We start from the raw sequence: 20,176 nt of genomic DNA, 5'->3' as shown, positions 1-20,176 counted from the left end.
AGCCTACGATGAACCTTTTTTTTTTTTTTTTTAATAGAAGCAACCCTAGGGGATTTGTAGCTGAGGGGCAAGAGGGTAGCAGAATGATATTCATTTAATTCTTCAAAATGGGTTGTAATCTTTGTGAGCTGAAAACTTCAAAGTTAGGTTGTCGCATTTGCTCTTTAGAGCAACCGTGACCTTCATTAGTTGAATTAGTTTGTGACGAATTCGCACCATCTTGTCCGCAAGATCAAGATGCATCTTGTTTTTTATTCATATATCTTCCACCGAAGCCACAACTCACAGCAATAATCAGAAAGACGATCAATTTGCATTTGATTCCTCTGGATAAGTTCCCAAGCGTTTCAGGCTTGCAGTAAGTACTCTGGCAGCAGAAATGGATGGGTAATAGTAATGGATAATGGGTAATGCATGGATGGGTAATGGTAATGGGTAATGGGTAATTCTTCTGTCTCTACCGAGCGTTGTAGAGGATGTTAGTACGGGGAATGAAGGCATTTTGTGTTCCTCAGAGACCATCATGTCTCTCAATCCATGGCTCAGCCATTCTTAATCAAACGCAGAACGATTTGGGGGACCTCGTACATTGGAAAAAAAGAAGGAAAATAGACTCCCCTTCTGCTTTCATCTCCTCCCGAAATCAATGCTCATTTATCATACATGGGTCGAAATGCTCATTTATCACAAGGAAATGTGATGATATATCTCTCCTCTTCTTTTATTGAAAGGTCTTTATTCTATTTCCTTGTCTTTGGCCAACAGTATACCTTACTTTTCCCTCAGTTTCCGATACTGTCTCTCCTGTTGACCAGGCACCTCTCTCTGGTTATCTCGTGGGCCATTATTTTTTCTCCCCAGTCATTCTCAATAATTCAGTTCCTCCTCAAACGGGTCAAGCTACTGCGATTCATTAGCATCGCTGAAACTCCCCTTCAGGGATCGTGAAAACGCGTTGGCAAAGTGCGGTTTTAATGAGAAACTCCAAGAGACATCATTGTTCAGGAGGGAGGATGAACGGCAGAATGATCACGGGAAAATAGAGAGAGAGAGAGAGAGAGAGAGAGAGAGAGAGAGAGAGAGAGAGAGAGAGAGAGAGAGAGAGAGAGAGAGAGGCGCCTCCGCCGCCCCAACCTCTAACACAGATACCCGTACTACTCCAGCAAGACCGCACACTGATAAACGTATGGTACCATATCAGCGCTAATCTTTAAATAGGGTCATTAACCTTTCCGATTGCGTCCCACGTGTCACCGGGGCAAGGTATTCGGGAGAAAGTGGCCTCACGTGGAACCAACGGGTCATTAATGATAGTTCAGTTGGTAGCGTCTCCCTACTACCGGTTGACTGTTTGCATTTATGGAGATGTTTAAAATCGTGTGTGTGTGTGTGTGTGTGAATTTCGAATTTTGTTCCTAACGATCAGTTAAGTAGTTGGACGTCATTAGATGACGCGTGGGTTTGCAATCAGTTTGGCCGTTCATCGTCATCAAATTCGACCGTTGTATAACTGTAATCTCGGGCTGACATATGTGTGGTGTGTGTGTGTATGATCCGAGACATGAGAGAAGTGTGGTTGATGCGTGGATCGTATTCATCTTGCATTTTAAACACGACAGATATCACGGCGCAGTAAAATATAACGATGCAGTTAACAACAACGGTATAATCCACGCACGAAGTGAGCATTATCAATGTTCATCATAAGTCTGGTGAGGCTAAATCCTGCCACAGATCATGTAAGATGCAGCAGTTGTACCACAGATCATGTAAGACACAGCAGTTGTACCACAGATCATGTAAGACACAGCAGTTGTACCACAGATCATGTAAGACACAGCAGTTGTACCACAGGTCATGTAAGACACTGCAGCTGTACCACAGATCATGTAAGACACAGCAGCTGTAGCACAGATCATGCAAGACACAGCAGCTGTACCACAGATCATGTAAGACACAGCAGTTGTACCACAGATCATGTAAGACACAGCAGTTGTATCATAGGCTTGTCATCACCTTATCATCCAGATAACCTAGGAGTAGATCAAGTGCACCCAGATAACAAACATACGACCAGGGAAATGATATCCTGTCGTCACCTTGATAAACAACCCTCCACGATAGACTATTTTTTTCTATCTACTTGGTAGATATCCCCCGTCATTAACCTGTCTGTATTCTAATCAAGACCCCGGTCTTGATGTGGACTACTAGCCGTGACCCGGGGCCTCCAACGTTAAGAAAATAGAAGTAAAGCTTTTAGATAGTCCCAGAAAAACACAAGGCTGAGAAATCCATGATTTTCTGTTTCCTCCCGCTATCACAAACAGCCTCGTTAGGACCAGTTGGTGTGCTGCTGCTGTTTGCATGTCAGCTGGACACTGTTCAACAGGAAGATGGTTAGTTGAGAGACTAGGAATGTAGATGGATGGAGAGAGAGTCATGTTCATGAAATGGGCAATGGTCGGTGGAGAGTCGGTTCTGCTATAAACCTCCCGCTCGTTGGCAGAAGAGACAGGCGGGCACCCTGGGCAATCTTGTGCACTCCAGGATGCCGGGAACTAGAGGTCGCAAGTTGTTGTGGTTAACAACAAACGACCCCATTCAGTTTCACGGCACATAACTGGTTGGTATGTTCTGGTCGTTGATTGTAGGGTTAAACGGCCAGCGACCTAGGAGGAAGGTCGTTAGACCTGCTGGTAAGAACAGACGATTGATTCATTTGGTTTTAAACTTTATTATAGCAGAAGAAGGTATAGTTGTGTTGTCAGTTTGCAGTGAGTTACAGTTCTTTGTTCGTGACCATATCAGTCGTATTGGTAAGTGAAGGAAGATAGGGACCCAGATAGGGAACGGGCCCCTTAGAAGACAAAGGCCTGTGTGTAGCTTTGGCCCTGATGAACCTTACCAAGCAGAGGAATGTAGACGTAGCCTTAAATGGTGGAGGAGTGAGGAGGGACGGCAGCACTACCACACCACACACTTGTCGTCGGCAGGAATGTAGACGTAGCCTTGATTGATGGAGGAGTGAGGAGGGAGGGCTGCTCTACCACACCACACACTTGTCGTCGGCAGGAATGTAGACGTAGCCTTGATTGATGGAGGAGTGAGGAGGGAGGGCTGCTCTACCACACCACACACTTGTCGGCAGGATTCATGCCCGAGCCGACCGGGCAGTTCCAAAGGGAGGAGAAGTGCTCCATGTTGCTCATGGGGACGATGACGCGGAACTTGCCCGGCGAGTGTGGGTCAGTCAGCACCTGGTTGAGGAGGCTCGCGGTAGTGATGGAGGTGCACCAGACGTTGGCGTTGGAGAGGAACAGGAGCTGCATGGGCGTGTACTCCTCCAGGCCCGGGAGGCGAGGCTCCTCCCCGTTCCGGTCAATGTACTTCTGGTAGGCCAACACTGCCTCTCGCAGGCCACCGTTGTCGGCGATGTTCTCCCCCTGATACGTCGACACAAGTGGAAATTAGTGGTGCTCGGTCTTACGTTACCAGTCATCAATTGGACTCAAAAAAGACCTCAGTTTATTGTATTGGCGTGAAGAAAGAAAACGGTAATTATTGTGGATATTTCACCGTCATATGGAAATAAGATTATGAAAACACTTGATGATTTATTTATCTAACTGTAACTACCCCTGGATCAAGTTCTGTGGCAGAGTCCTGGTGTTATGCAGGGCCTTGCTGAAGTAGCTCTCGTGCAGCCCAAAGGCTGCGCTACTTCCAGTAGCAGGGGTTTGCAGACTCCTTTGGAATGAAAAGTTCTTTGACGAGACTGTAACTCCCAGTGGTACAGGCTCGTTAAAGGTGACTTTCCACTCGCGGTGTAACCTCAGGCCGGCGGAGTCCGGTAGTTAAAGTATGTGCATAGAATTTAAGAAGCACTACAATGTTATGATTACGGTTGCTTTTGAATAATGTAATTCATCATCCTCATGTGTACATCAACGTTTTACTTAGCAATCAAGACATATTCTACAAACTGTGTGTGTGTGTGTGTGTGTGTTTAGAGGCTAGGAAGAGAAACTTGGCATTGTAAAGTTGCGTCTCTGCCTGTCATGTGACATTTACGTCACCAACCTCCCATTCGTAGATTACGTCAACTACCACTCACGTCCACGTCGCCTGTCGCCTTTCGTAAATCACGTTCCCGTAATAATTAAAAAGGACAACCCTGTGGTCTCCAACCCCCCCCTCCCATACATCCACCATCACCATAAACATTACACCACACTCACCATTCTCATACATCCACCATCACCATAAACATTCATCTATTCGTACGCATCGGGGAGAGAAATCTTATACGCTTGTGTATTGACCTGTGTGTTAACGCCGTTGATCGTATACGATCGTGTACTGACCTGTTGTGTTGACGCCGTTGAGCGTATACGATCGTGTACTGACCTGTCGTGTTAACGCCGTTGAGCGTATACGCCCGTGTACTGACCTGTCGCGTTGACGCCGTTGAGCGTATATACCCGCGTACTGACCTGTCGTATTAACGCCGTTGAGCGTATACGCCCGTGTACTGACCTGCGTGTTGACGCCGTTGAGCGTCGCGTTGGGGAGCACTTCGTCCAGCTCCGGGAGGCGGATGTTGTCGTACTGGTCCACGATGCACTGCGCTCGGCCCTTGAAGGCGTCCAGCGTCGCGTTGCTCCACCAGGGCACCGCGTTGCCGTGCTTGTCGTTCTGACGGCCCTCGTCGTCGAAGCCGTGGGTTATCTCATGGCCGATCACCTGCCGGGAGGGGAGATGGTATTCCTCCGTCAGCCGGGGGAGCGAGAATGGACCGTCCTAACACTAGGGGATCATGTGTGTGTGTGTGTGTGTGTGTGTGTGTGTGTGTGTCAACTTCGTCATAGAGGAAGATGTGTGTATGTGAAGGTGGCGTGACTGGAGACGTCTAATGTGGCCACTTTCCACGACGAAGCGACGTCGTGTGGTGAGGTGAAAAAATAAAGGCAAGATGCACATTTATACAAAAGCGTTTGAAAAAAAAAAGATCCACGTTTCATTTAAACGCCCTGAGCGTAGGGGGGGAGTTTGGCGTGGTGAACGGCTGGTGTAAACCGTGCGTGAACAACGCCGTCCCATGCTGTCGCGAATGGGTTGATGATGACGATGTGGATAGATAGATGAAGTAGACGGGAGAAGATCTCGGGGAAACGTACCTGTCCGATACCGCCGTAGTTGAGAGCCTGCAGGGAGTTGGCGCGGTAGAAGGGCGGCTGTAGGATGCCGGCGGGGAAGGTGATGGAGTTGAACTCGGGCATGTAGAAGGCGTTGACGATGGTGGGGCTCGAGAACCATCGGTCCCGCCTGGTGGGCTTGCCGAACGCCGCCAGCTCGTCTGTGCTCCACCACGCCCTGCCGGACAGAGACGGGACAACACGTAATTACGAGAACCGATCTTCAGGGAAAAGCAAGAGGCCTTGAACTGACCCATCACGGAAGAGAGAGGAGTGAGGGGTGACTTGATTACAACCTTAAATTCTTAAAGTATTTTGAAGACGTAGCCCAACAGTTCTTCGAAAACAATGGAGAGATATGACAACCGGAGATCGTAACTTGAAATTAGAAAAAAGAAAGGAATTGTTAGAAAGAACGTAAGGAAGTATACTGATGATATAGAAGTGGCAGATGACTGCAATAAACTGGGTTATGAGACAGAGATTTTAAACAGCAAGCAGACGTTTGAAAAGTTGTCTGGTTGTAGAATATGTTCAGAGATATGGGGGCCCCCACACGAATGTAGAGTTCCCTCGTTGTACAGTACAAATAGGTAATTGCAAGTATAGGTGATAAATGGTTAATAAGACACTTATAAATCAATTAAACAACCCCAGGACTCATTTTTTGGAGCTCATGCAGCTTTCAAGACCCAAGCAGAAGCAGGGAAATCACGAACCCCCATTTTGAGGGGGAAGTTCCTCATCGAGACAGAAATGGTTACATTGTAAACATGCAGTAAAGTTACTCACCTCAGACTCTCTGTGTTGATGAAGTGCGTCCTGTTCTCGATATTCTCAAGGCCACTGAAGAAGGTCTCTAGTGCAGAGGCGTTGCCGTACCAGTCAGGATACGCGATGAATTTGTTGATCGCCTCAGCTTTCTCCATGGCTCTGGGTTTCGTTTCGCTGTCCATCCAGTCATTGACGTCCAGCAAATCCTCGAAGGCTGAGCGAATGTCCTCGACCATCACACTGGCCTCGTCCTTAGCCTGTTGGGAGAAGTAGGTCTCGACGTACTTCGTGCCCAGAGCCATGCCCAGGTAGTTGTTCGCCTTATCGGCGCATTCCTCCCACCGCGGCTGGGCGGCCATCACACCGCTGACTACCATAGCGTATTGGAAGGACGCGTCTCTCATGGCCCGGTTGGTCTCGTCTCCCAGGGCCTTCACGTGACGCCACATGATGTAGTTTGCCACAGTGCGAGGGCTCGTAGCTGCCAGCAGGTCTGCCAGCTTCTTCAGGTATCCAGTCTCTTGCACTATCACCCTTGTGCTGCCGTCGATCGGGATACCCGCGGACTGGAACATTGTGGACAGCATCTGTTTCCAGTTGAGATCCGATCCCGCAGTCAGGTCGCTGAGTTCCAGCACGGTCATAGGGTTGTACATGCGCTCGATGTCTCTCCTGTCCTCCGGTGGAGTAGTGATGTTGGCAAGGGCCACCTCAAAGTCAAAGACGTCAGCCACCTCCGCCTCGATATGGCTCGTATCTTGCCCCAGGGAAGTGGCCATGATTGAAGCTGTGGCAGCCATGTAGGCCTTGTAGGCAGCGATCCTCTCCTCATAGTTATGTGGCGCCGTGAGGACTGACCTTGCCATACCCAGGGATGTCTGGTCTACATAGATCGCCGTCACGTCGGTATTTTTCTGATCGGCAAATACCCACACACTCACGAGGTAATCCGCACCCTGACGCCTCCTCGCCTCGGCCACGGAGAACTGCCAGTCGAAGTCGTTCTCGTTCCAGTCCGCGACGGTCATGGGCCAGCCGCCGAACTCTTCGAATAGGTTAACCAGAGGAGTAACGCCTATACTTTCCAGCAGGTCTTCGTTCATACACGCGGCGTAGAACTCCTTGGATTGCCTGACTGGCTTCGCGTCCTGTTGGCTCACAGGCTCGGTAAGGATTTTGCTAAGGGCGTTGCGCAGTTCTCGATCGAGGATGTCAAACTGGCTCCACCTTGAGGACTCCTCCGGCAATGGGTTCTTGTCCATCCAGCCGCCGCAGGCGAACTGGTAGAAGTTCTGGCAGGGGTCTATGGTCGTGTCCATAGCCTCCACGATGGCAGCGGCGGCCAGGATGCACTCTTGGGTGCTGCAGACGTCGAACTCTGCTCCCTCGTCAGTTCGAGCGTGGTACACGGGCAGTCGCGACGACTTCTTATTCTTCTTCAGTGAGGGCGTCGCCTCCTTGACTTCGGATGGGTCCCCTTCCAGATGGACTGGTGGAGAAAGAGGTATCGAAGCCTTCGGTGATTCATTGTGTTCATTTCTGGAAGGTAAGGAAAGAAGGTAAATGAGTCCACGGAACGTTGTTGGTGTGACTGATATGGTGATGAAATATATGACATATTCGTGCCATATCCTATGCATTTGTAATGTACTGAATTATATGTAGAGCTGCCATTCTTGTCCAAAAACACAGATCAAAAGATATCATGATGTTTCATTAAATCCTTAGATTATAAAGAATTATCATTTTGGTGACCTTCAATATCGGTCAAAAGATTTTTACTTTTTTGTATTTTTTTTTTTCTTTAGAGAGAGGTTATTATCTGGTTATTAACCATATTCCTGAATATGGTTCCTTGCGAAAACAGACTGTCGTTTGTGTGACTGAAAAAAAAATAATACACGATTCAGTCAGAAAAGTAATTTTATCCCTGAGTCTTAATTCAAGGGTCAGCCATCTTTGGCGTTTCATTTTACACAGAGTATCGAGATGGAGAATGTTGCTCAAAAGCCTGCATTAATGTTGCTCAAAAGTCTGCTGGAATGTTGCTCAAAAGCCTGCTGGAATGTTGCTCAAGAGCCTGCTGGAATGTTGCTCAAGAGCCTGCTGGAATGTTGCTCAAGAGCCTGCTGGAATGTTGCTCAAGAGCCTGCTGGAATGTTGCTCAAGAGCCTGCTGGAATGTTGCTCAAGAGCTTGCTGGAATGTTGCTCAAGAGCCTGCTGGAATGTTGCTCAAAAGCCTGCTGGAATGTTGCTCAAGAGCCTGCTGGAATGTTGCTCAAGAGCCTGCTGGAATGTTGCTCAAGAGCTTGCTGGAATGTTGCTCAAGGGCCTGCTGGAATGGCTCGAATCACTTCCAGTAATCGAGACCTTCTCTAAAGATGTGTCCGCTGCACAGGTTACATAAGCTGGTACCGAAGATTGATAGAACGAACGTAGGTTACAAACTCTCTTTTGTGAGATATTTGTTCATATGTTGGCTAGTAGCCAGAGATGAACCCGTGTGGTATATTCCTCCTGTTGGAAAACATATGATAATAGTTGTGGAGTGAAGGATATATATCATCATGAGATCAAGGATGAGCTGATAAGGCTGAGAAGGACGAAAAAAGGAAAAAAAAGAAAGCTGGACTCTCCAAGGAATAATGGCGAATGCAGGGAATAGATTATAGAATATATGCTACTGAACAAGAATTTGGAAAAAAAAAATGGATGTTTTTATGTCAAAAAACGAAAACAGATTCCGGTCTCGGGTGAAGAGTGATTTGGAAATTTATGAGGATTGAGGAAAATCTTATGAAGGAGGTGAACTGAAGCAGACGAGGTGTGTGTGTGTGTGTGTGTGTGTGTGTGTGTGTGTGTGGGAAAACGTTTGTGACGAAGGGTGGCGTTAGATGGATGGTACTTACCTTTACGTTGGTGTTGAGAGAGAGAGAGAGAGAGAGAGAGAGAGAGAGAGAGAGAGAGAGAGAGAGAGAGAGAGAGAGAGAGAGCTAATCTCTAGGTCAGGGAACAGTTATCTTAGACCTAAGAGGACGGGTTTACCCCCTCAGTATCTGTTGTATCTGAGCCCAGGAGGACGGGTTTACCCCTCTCAATATCTGTTGTATCTGAGCCTAGGAGGACGGGTTTACCCCCTCAATTTCTGTTGTAGGTTTACCACCCTCAATTTCTCTTGTATCCTAGCCTAGGAGGTTTACCTCCATCAATTTCTGTTGTATCAGCCTAGGAGGTTTACCCCTCTCTATATCTGTTGAATCTGAGCCCAGGAGGACGGGTTTACCCCCCTCCCCCCTCAATTTCTGTTGTATCTGAGCCCAGAGAGACGGGTTTACCTCCCTCAATTTCTGTTGTAGGTTTACCCCCCTCAATTTCTGTTGTAGGTTTACCCCCCCTTCCCCTCAGTTTCTGTTGAATCTGAGCCTCTCCCCTGAATCATCGAGTCCACAGAAGGAGGTGGAGAGACGCCCTACCTCCACGACTACGTTTTGCCCCAATGTTTACACCCACCCGTACAACAGACGCACAGGGCTGACGGACAGCAACATAGCCCCCTTCCTCCTCAGTGCGTCTGTATTATAGACGGTTCTCGCGACTCTGCCTGCCACTGGGAAGGTCGGCAGTGCTGCCACTGTGATCCATCCCAGTGGTATATGTACGATAGATAATGATGGTACTAATGATAATGGTGATAATGATCATCGTAATATTGATATTAATATCAGTATTGATTATGATAATGATGATAATGATATCAGTCACATGATAATGTATATATATGGTAAATGATTATGATAATGATAGTGATAATGATAATGATAATAACAGCAATAATAAAAATGATATCAGTATTGATAATGATGATGATGATTATATGATTATGACTATAGTGCAAATGATAATGACGATATCAATATAATATTAATAATGTACATGTATAGTAAATAAAGGTAATGATCATGATAATAATAATGATGATGATAATATTGATGATGATAATGATAATGATAATGATGATGATGACAATGATAATAATAATAATAATAATAATAATAATAATAATAATAATAATGATAATAATAATAATAATAATAATAATAATAATGATAATAATAATGATAATAGTAATACTGATAATAATAATGATAATAAGAATGATAATGATAATAGTAATAGTAATGATAATGATAATAATAATAATAATGATAATGATTATGATGATAATAACGATAATAATAATAATAATAATAATAATAATGATAATAATAATAATAATAATAATAATAATAATAATAATAATAATAATGATAATAATGATAATGATAATAATAATAATAATAGTAATGTATGACTCATGGTGAGGTGCCTGAGGATTGGCGGAATGCGTGCATAGTGCCATTGTACAAAGGCAAAGGGGATAAGAGTGAGTGCTCAAATTACAGTGGTATAAGTTTGTTGAGTATTCCTGGCAAATTATATGGGAGGGTATTGATTGAGAGGGTGAAGGCATGTACAGAGCATCAGATTGGGGAAGAGCAGTGTAGTTTCAGAAGTGGTAGAGGATGTGTGGATCAGGTGTTTGCTTTGAAGAATGTATGTGAGAAATACTTAGAAAAGCAAATGGATTTGTATGTAGCATTTATGGATCTGGAGAAGGCATATGATAGAGTTGATAGAGATGCTCTGTGGAAGGTATTAAGAATATATGGTGTGGGAGGAAAGTTGTTAGAAGCAGTGAAAAGTTTTTATCGAGGATGTAAGGCATGTGTACGTGTAGGAAGAGAGGAAAGTGATTGGTTCTCAGTGAATGTAGGTTTGCGGCAGGGGTGTGTTATGTCTCCATGGTTGTTTAATTTGTTTATGGATGGGGTTGTTAGGGAGGTGAATGCAAGAGTTTTGGAAAGAGGGGCAAGTATGAAGTCTGTTGGGGATGAGAGAGCTTGGGAAGTGAGTCAGTTGTTGTTCGCTGATGATACAGCGCTGGTGGCTGATTCATGTGAGAAACTGCAGAAGCTGATGACTGAGTTTGGTAAAGTGTGTGAAAGAAGAAAGTTAAGAGTAAATGTGAATAAGAGCAAGGTTATTAGGTACAGTAGGGTTGAGGGTCAATTCAATTGGGAGGTGAGTTTGAATGGAGAAAAACTGGAGGAAGTGAAGTGTTTTAGATATCTGGGAGTGGATCTGGCAGCGGATGGAACCATGGAAGCGGAAGTGGATCATAGGTTGGGGGAGGGGGCGAAAATTCTGGGAGCCTTGAAGAATGTGTGGAAGTCGAGAACATTATCTCGGAAAGCAAAAATGGCTATGTTTGAAGGAATAGTGGTTCCAACAATGTTGTATGGTTGCGAGGCGTGGACTATGGATAGAGTTGTGCGCAGGAGGATGGATGTGCTGGAAATGAGATGTTTGAGGACAATGTGTGGTGTGAGGTGGTTTGATCGAGTAAGTAACGTAAGGGTAAGAGAGATGTGTGGAAATAAAAAGAGCGTGGTTGAGAGAGCAGAAGAGGGTGTTTTGAAATGGTTTGGTCACATGGAGAGAATGAGTGAGGAAAGATTGACCAAGAGGATATATGTGTCGGAGGTGGAGGGAACGAGGAGAAGAGGGAGACCAAATTGGAGGTGGAAAGATGGAGTGAAAAAGATTTTGTGTGATCGGGGCCTGAACATGCAGGAGGGTGAAAGGAGGGCAAGGAATAGAGTGAATTGGAGCGATGTGGTATACCGGGGTTGACGTGCTGTCAGTGGATTGAATCAAGGCATGTGTATGGGGGTGGGTTGGGCCATTTCTTTCGTCTGTTTCCTTGCGCTACCTCGCAAGCGCGGGAGACAGCGACAAAAAAAAAAAGAAAAAAATAATGATGATAATAAGAATAATAATGATAATAATGATAATAGTAATACTGATAATAATAGTCATAATAAGAATAATAATGATAATAGTAATAATAATGATATATTTTATTTATTTATTATACTTTGTCGCTGTCTCCCGCGTTTGCGAGGTAGCGCAAGGAAACAGACGAAAGAAATGGCCCAACCCCCCAACCCCCACACACATGTATATACATACGTCCACACACGCAAATATACATACCTACACAGCTTTCCATGGTTTACCCCAGACGCTTCACATGTCTTGATTCAATCCACTGACAGCACGTCAACCCCGGTATACCACATCGCTCCAATTCACTCTATTCCTTGCCCTCCTTTCACCCTCCTGCATGTTCAGGCCCCGATCACACAAAATCTTTTTCACTCCATCTTTCCACCTCCAATTTGGTCTCCCTCTTCTCCTCGTTCCCTCCACCTCCGACACATATATCCTCTTGGTCAATCTTTCCTCACTCATTCTCTCCATGTGCCCAAACCACTTCAAAACACCCTCTTCTGCTCTCTCAACCACGCTCTTTTTATTTCCACACATCTCTCTTACCCTTACGTTACTCACTCGATCAAACCACCTCACACCACACATTGTCCTCAAACATCTCATTTCCAGCACATCCATCCTCCTGCGCACAACTCTATCCATAGCCCACGCCTCGCAATCATACAACATTGTTGGAACCACTATTCCTTCAAACATACCCATTTTTGCTTTCCGAGATAATGTTCTCGACTTCCTCACATTCTTCAAGGCCCCCAGAATTTTCGCCCCCTCCCCCACCCTATGATCCACTTCCGCTTCCATGGTTCCATCCGCTGCCAGATCCACTCCCAGATATCTAAAACACTTCACTTCCTCCAGTTTTTCTCCATTCAAACTCACCTCCCAATTGACTTGACCCTCAACCCTACTGTACCTAATAACCTTGCTCTTATTCACATTTACTCTTAACTTTCTTCCTTCACACACTTTACCAAACTCAGTCACCAGCTTCTGCAGTTTCTCACATAATGATAGTAATAGTAATAATAATGATAATAATAATGATATAGATAATGATGATAAAAAGAACGATGATAATAACAATGTTAATAATAATAATAATAATAATAATAATAATAATAATAATAATAATAATAATAATAATAATAATAATTTTAATAATAATAACAATATTAGTAGTAATAGTAATAATAATAATTGTGATGATAATGATAATGATGTGTTCCATGTGGAAGCAGAGTAGCAGGTCTTACACACACACACACACACACACACACACGTTTAGCTGCACTCAGCGAGAGGAAGAACTCAAGCAGTAGATGAATACCCCATCCCACGACCCTACGTCACTGTGGGATACTTCCTTCACTACACTTATCCCAGAACCACCTCCCTCGGCCATACGTTGTATTTAGAACCACCCAGGGAAGTACTAGCCTCCCGACTTATTTTCTCTTTCACTAAAGTTAAACAATAGGAATACGTCTTAAAATCTTACATGCACCCATACCACTCACTCTTATTTTCCATATTCACTCTCTCTCTCTCTCTCTCTCTCTCTCTCTCTCTCTCTCTCTGCAAATCGCTAAGGACAAACGTGGAAGACCGCTACAAATCTCTTGGCTTGTTACTTACTCTCCCGTCAGTACGTAAGCGGGAGGGTTGAGACAGTAGCACTGCTGGCCAGTCCCAAGACTCTCGCACCTTCTAATAGACCTGATCCTCTCTACTTTCATTACACCCAAATTCACAAGACTTACAACTGCTAACCCATCTTTGGTACCTCTCCTAACATCTCGCTTCCTTTCAGGGACACGGCCAGCAACTGTATGATATTGTCATCATTTCCTTGCCACACATCCACATATGAATGTTACATCCACATATGCAACATTCACATGCCATCTACTCTGCTTCCAAGGAGGAATCTGCATCTGTTCCACTACCAAAAGTCTTGTCGGCTATGTCGTCCAAAAACCCCTCCAAGAAATCCTTTGGCCACCCTACTCATATGTTCCAGGGTGTTTAATGCTATTTTCCCCACACTGTTTCATCATCTCTGATCCTTAACAACATCTCTGTCGTCTGATAAAATATCTGTCTATCTATCTATCCATCACTTGGTTCATTCATCTATTCCCTCTTTAAGGAAGTAATACAAAAAGGGAAGATGTCCTCCCGCCCGGCACCCGTCCCCCGTAGACGTGTCGTCATTATGACACCTGACGGACCGTGGACAGACAACACCACCACCCTGGCCAGCACCTCCACCATCATGATTCGGAGAAACTACGACTTTATCACTCCCCTCCATTACCATTACCGCAAATTGTATTTCAGATATAAATGATGCGTTATAGATTACCTGCGATTGTCACTGTGTGTGCCGTGTTCGTGGTGGTGATGGTGGTCTGCTTGTTGCCCAGCACGCTCCGGAGGGAGGAGTCGAGGCTGCTCACCCTCCTGCAGGAGAGACACAGGCAGGCTCACTCCCTCTACATACCTTTCTTCGGACGAGTTCAGTACAAGGCCTTCACTCCCCCAGTCGAGGTCCGCTCAGACTTAAGGCATTTGGTGCGTAATGTGCTGACTCTGAGGGTCTTGGCTTCCCAGCCTCGGGTATCGACCATGTTATGGAAGGTCGTGTTCATGCATGTGGTCCTGGCCGTCGAGGTACTTCTCCTGGTGGCGGTAATATACGTTCTCAGGTGGGTGCTCGTCAGGAGATGCAAGGCGCCCGTCATGGCCGAGGGGAAGAAGAAGACGGAGCCTATTAAGGTGGAAAACAGGAAGGCTCGAGCTCAGGGTAAGAACAGGAATGTTCCAGCTCAGAGTGAGAACAGGAATGTTCCAGCTCAGGGTGAGAACAGGAATGTTCCAGCTCAGGACTGAGAACAGGAATGCTTCAGCTCAGGGTAAGAACAGGAATGTTCCAGCTCAGACTGAGAACAGGAATGCTTCAGCTCAGGGTAAGAACAGGAATGTTCCAGCTCAGAGTGAGAACAGGAATGTTCCAGCTCAGGGTGAGAACAGGAATGTTCCAGCTCAGACTGAGAACAGGAATGCTTCAGCTCAGGGTAAGAACAGGAATGTTCCAGCTCAGACTGAGAACAGGAATGCTTCAGCTCAGGGTAAGAACAGGAATGTTCCAGCTCAGAGTGAGAACAGGAATGTTCCAGCTCAGAGTGAGAACAGGAATGTTCCAGCTCAGAGTGAGAACAGGAATGTTCCAGCTCAGAGTGAGAACAGGAATGTTCCAGCTCAGAGTGAGAACAGGAATGCTTCAGCTCAGGGTAAGAAGAACATCAGGACTGCAGCTCAGGATGGCAGCAGGGCTCCTCCAGTTCGGGAGTCTGGTATGAAGGGAAACCCAGCTAAGGAGTCGGACACTTGCAAGGCTGATAATAACTTCAGGCGAGGAAAGAGGTGGCTGGAGTTTCTGGAGATTCCAACTGAAGAGAGAGAGTTTGTCCAGAAGGAAACCCCATCTCTTGAGGACGAATTTGGTATCAAGATTAAATTCCCCGCGAGAAGGAACTATATCATTCTACAAGGAGGTCGTCAAGGGGTCACTCAGGCTTGCCTAAAACTGCAGCGTCTGGTGGACCTGTCTCAACCTAGTGGTGTTGACCTTGTCGCGGAAGTGAACAATACATCGTCCAGGGTTCGTCCTTCCAGAATTTGGCAGTGCGGGAATGTGTTGAAAATGGTCAATATCGACCCCAGCGCACATGGCCTATTAATAGGCAGAGCGGGGCGAACCGTCCATGGCATTAGCAGGAAGTATTGTGTTGAGATCTACGTGCCCAGAAAGGCGGAGGAATACAAGGCAATCGACATTCTCGGACGAAAGGAAGATGTTGAGATGGCCGAGAGAGAGGTCCTACGGGTCACTAGACAAAGCACCAGCCGTTCCTCCAGAATGTACGACGTCTTTGAAAGGCGCTCCAAAGAGTTCTATGAGAGAACGAACTGGTGGCAGGGGTCTAATGCCATGTCTGGTGATGCGACCGAAGGAGTGAAGTCTGGAGATGTGTGTGTAGTGGCCGAAGAGGCGAAGTCTGAAAATGTGTGGGATGTGGCGGAAGAGATGGAGTCTGAGGCTGCGCGGGATGTAGCCGAAGAGGTGGAGTCTGAAGCTGTGGATGATGTGGCCGAAGAGGTGGAGTCTGAAGCTGTGGATGATGTGGCCGAAGAGGTGGAGTCTGAAGCTGTGGATGATATGGCCGAAGAGTTGGAGAGTGAGTATGTGGATGAACCATATCATGCATGGATGAATCCCAACATGGCCTTTTTATATTCCATCACAAAGATATATCCCAACGTTGGAGTGTCAACCACGTCTGTATATCACGATGGACCGTCAATCATAGCTGTAACCAACCACAAACGGGCTTCCATGGCTGTCAACTACTATGGCCAGACCATGGTATCCCACCAGACCCAGTCATCCATGGCTCTATACCAGAATGGAAAGCCATCCATGGCTGTATCCCACGGGTCGTCATCCATGGCTATGTCCCAAAATGGAAAGCCATCCATGGCTGTATCCCACCACATACAATCATCCAGGACTATGTCCCACAATGGTCAGCCATCCATGGGTATATCCCACCACAGACAGTCTTCCATGGCTATGTCTCACAATGGCCAGTCATCCATGGCTATATCCCAACAGAGACAGTCATCCATGGCTATGTCCCACAATGGCCAGTCATCCATGGCTATATCCCACCATGAACAGTCATCCAGGACTACGTCCCACTATGGACAGTCATATTGGGGGAGGATCTGGTGAGAGGGAAAGTGTGTGCGTAGGTGTTTATATGCTGAATAATATGTTTTTCTATGTATGTTGAATAATGATAATGATAATGATAATAATGATTATGATAACTTATGTTAATGATGATAATATCAAAATGATAATAATGCAAATAATTAATGGTGTCATTAAATGGTTTATTGATAATGAATATGTCTGGTAAATAATGATGATAATGATAGTTAAATGATAATATCAATGATATAAGTAATAGGGGTAGGGGAGAAAGAATGCTTGCTTCCCCACGTATTCCCCGCTTGTCGTAGAAGGCGACTGTAGGGGGCGGGGCTGGAAACCCTCCCTTCCCTGTATTTCAATTCCTAAATAGGGAGGCAGAAAGAGTCAAACGGGGAGTGGTAATACTCTTCAAAGACTTCGACTGTGTCTGAAAATGTGTGGATGTAACCCAAATGAGAAGAAAGGAGAGGTAGGTAGTATGTTTGAGGAAAGAAAGCTGGATGTTCTGGTTCTGAGTGAAACTAAGCTAAAGGGTAAAAGGGAAAAGTGGTTTGGGAAAGTCTTGGAGGTAAAGTCAGGGGTTAGTGAGAAGACAATATAGCAGCATTGCTCCTGAAGTAGGGGTTGTGGGAGTATGTGGTAGAGTGTGAGAAAGTATATTCTGGATTGATGTGGGTAAAAGTGAAATTTTATGGAGAGAGATGGGTGATTATTGGTGCTTATGCACCCGGTCATGAGAAGAAAGATCATGAGAGGCAACTGTTTTGGGAGCAGCTGAGTGAGTGTGTCAGCTGCATTGATGCACGAGACCGTGTTTTACTGATGAGTGATTTAAATGGGAAGGTGAGTAATGCGGCATTTTCGGTGTATTACACAAGACAGCTGGAGACTGTGTGTGAACGGATGTTTTCATGGCGCTACCTCGCTGAAGCAGAGTGTTGCGTTGCTGTTTCCTAAAGGAAGGGGTTAGTGCCATCAGTGGATTGAAGGCAAGCAAATATGAATACATATGTACATGTGCATATATTCCTATGAGTCCACGGGGAAAATGAAACACGATAAGTTCCCAAGTGCACTTTCGTGTTATAATCACATCACCCGAGGGGAGACACAAGAGAGAACTATAATAGTCAGTTGATATACAACGAAGAGACGTAGCTAGGACGCCATATGGTAAACATGCGATTGTCCAAGACAGACAACAAGCGTATCATAAACTTATTATTGGATAAGAAGGTGAATTGTTTACAAATTCTGTCTTCATCACGCGGTAAATTGTGATCCTCTCCAATGTGTATATATGTATTATAGGCGTTTATGTGCATATGAGTGGATGGGCCTGGAGCTACCTCGCTGACACGGGAAAGGCCCATCAACTACAATGAAATAATATAAATACATTGAAAATATGGAGTTCATTAATGATGATGATGATATTGATAATGATAATGTTGATAATATCAATAATGATAATAATACAAATGATAATGATAATGCATTTATCCCTGGGGATAGGGGAGAAAGAATACTTCCCACGTATTCCCTGCACGTTGTAGAAGGCGACTAAAAGGGGCGGGAGCGGGGAACTGGAAATTCTCACCTCCTGTTTTTAATTTTCCAAAAAGAAGGAACGGAGAAGGTGACCAAGTGAGGATACTCCCTCTAAGGCTCAGTCCTTTGTTCTTAACGCTACCTCGCTAACGTGGGAAATGGCGAATATGTATGGAGAAAAATAATATAAATTTGAGAAAAATGTTTGAATAAACAACTGGGTATCTACTCTACAAACTGAATTGTTCGCCATGCTTATCACTCGTGAGCTGGTAGAAATCACTGCCACAAAGAGATTGATTATCTCTCATTCTTTTTCTTCACCAATTGGCCTTAACACCCTGAGATCAGAATGTGACATGCTGCTCTCTGAAGCCAGACTCAAATACTCAGACACGATTGCTTAAGGGATTCAAGTCAAATTGCTGTGGTTTCCCTCTCATACAGGCTTCCGTGAGCAGGACAAAGCTGAGGATTTAGACAAACTTGCTCTTGGTAAAGGTGATGTTGAAACCAACATTGGGATGTCGGTTTGGAGCCTCAAAACTGTAGTTAGAAAAGAACTAACTGACGTCTTTGAAGCACGAAGACGAGTTCAGATAAGCACTAGTAGAAACGTTTTCCATCACAGTGAAATGTGTAGAGTAGAACATATGTATGGAGAAAGTAATAAGATCAGTAGATTACACTGTAACTGCTGGACGAAGGAACTATTGGCGCTTTGACGAAGGAACTATTGGCGCTTTGGCTTAACTGGATATGTTAACCGGGTGAATTGTAAAGTTTGTGGTCAAAACTTTGGACACAAACAAGAACACTATGTGATCGAATGTAAAGAAAAAAAAACAGCATTTTAGGGATAGATCTAAACAAACCCTGCAAGAAATGTCACAACACCTTATTGTTAAAAAGATGCTTGAAATTTTCAATTTGTATGCACTTTTTGCATCTAGTCGGTACAACTTACCATATAAGACTATGTAATGTATGAACTGAAATACGAATTGTAATATCCTATGTAATATCAACCCACTAGGGTCGGCCTATGACCCTCTGTGACCCCTGTCATCATTTTGCGCTCCCGCTCACAGAATGAGCCTAGGGATGCGCCATGAATTTTCTTGGGTTTACCGATGCGCCAGCGCTGCGCCCCTCCGATCCCTCACCGAGCATCACTTACCTCTCCATCTGTGGTGCGGCGGCTCTAGGAGGAGAGATGGAGAAGGGGGAGGACGAAGATGCTCCTCCTCCTCCTCCTCCTCCAGCGGCGATCACTCCTACGAGGGCCATGCAGGCGAGGACCGACACGCCGGAGAACGCCAGGAGGACCTTCTCGAGTGGGGTCCTGCGTCGCCACGCGTCCCTGGCGCCGCCTCCCTCTGTACCGGGGGGCGTCACAAGCTCGTCTCGGCTCCTGCCCAACTCCATGCTGTGTGCGCGGGGGGAGAGGACACCTGTAATGGAGGGTGGTATAGGAACGGTGTGGGGAGGAGGCGCGGACCTTTGGCTTCCTACACCGTACGAGAAGTAACAGACGGACGGACCGGACTTGCGTATGGTCAGAGATAGATAGATAAATAGATAGATAGATAGATAAAAGAGAGAGAGAGAGAGAGAGAGAGAGAGAGAGAGAGAGAGGAGCAGTTACAAGTGCATACACATACGCGCATAGGCATATAGAGGAGACACATAGGTACGAACAGATGCATGGGGGAATTGAAACACACACACACACACACACACACGCACACAAACACACACAACACACACACACAATACACCCTTCGTGACCGTTTTGTGTTGAAGTGGAAGGTGAGTGTCCATGCTTGTGAAGGGCCTCATGCGCTTCCATTTCACAGGGGCATTACAGAATGATACTACGAGAAGGCTTCACCGTGTCAAGGTTGGCGGGGATGACGGAATGATCCATGGAGGGAATGAATGAATGCACTGCTTTGATGTGAATGACTAGGT

At 45.6% G+C, this 20,176-nt stretch overlaps 2 protein-coding genes across 3 annotated transcripts; one reads left to right on the top strand and one right to left on the bottom strand.

The window, feature by feature from the left end:
• Positions 1-2,717: 2,717 nt before the first annotated feature.
• LOC139755105 (neprilysin-1-like) lies at positions 2,718-19,684 on the bottom strand. 2 transcript variants are annotated; one of them, XM_071673238.1, is made up of 6 exons: positions 19,383-19,684; positions 5,991-7,511; positions 5,181-5,376; positions 4,540-4,746; positions 3,091-3,446; positions 2,718-2,932 (listed from the first exon to the last, which is right to left on the bottom strand). In XM_071673238.1, the coding sequence occupies exons 1-5, from the start codon at positions 19,628-19,630 to the stop codon at positions 3,126-3,128; spliced, it is 2,493 nt and encodes an 830-aa protein (XP_071529339.1). In that variant the 5' UTR covers positions 19,631-19,684; the 3' UTR covers positions 2,718-2,932; positions 3,091-3,125. The 2 variants fall into 2 exon arrangements, with proteins under 2 accessions (XP_071529339.1, XP_071529338.1); XM_071673237.1 differs by having other exon boundaries at positions 2,718-3,446.
• Positions 14,087-16,700, top strand: LOC139755106 (uncharacterized). Its single transcript, XM_071673239.1, has 2 exons — positions 14,087-16,066; positions 16,103-16,700. The coding sequence occupies exons 1-2, from the start codon at positions 14,687-14,689 to the stop codon at positions 16,664-16,666; spliced, it is 1,944 nt and encodes a 647-aa protein (XP_071529340.1). The 5' UTR covers positions 14,087-14,686; the 3' UTR covers positions 16,667-16,700.
• Positions 19,685-20,176: the final 492 nt, after the last annotated feature.

This window comes from Panulirus ornatus, chromosome 18 (genome assembly GCF_036320965.1).
Source record: "Panulirus ornatus isolate Po-2019 chromosome 18, ASM3632096v1, whole genome shotgun sequence".
Taxonomy (NCBI): Eukaryota; Metazoa; Arthropoda; class Malacostraca; order Decapoda; family Palinuridae; genus Panulirus; species Panulirus ornatus.
The sequence above is the reverse complement of the archived record's forward strand: the minus strand, read 5'-3'. Positions and strand labels throughout refer to the sequence as shown.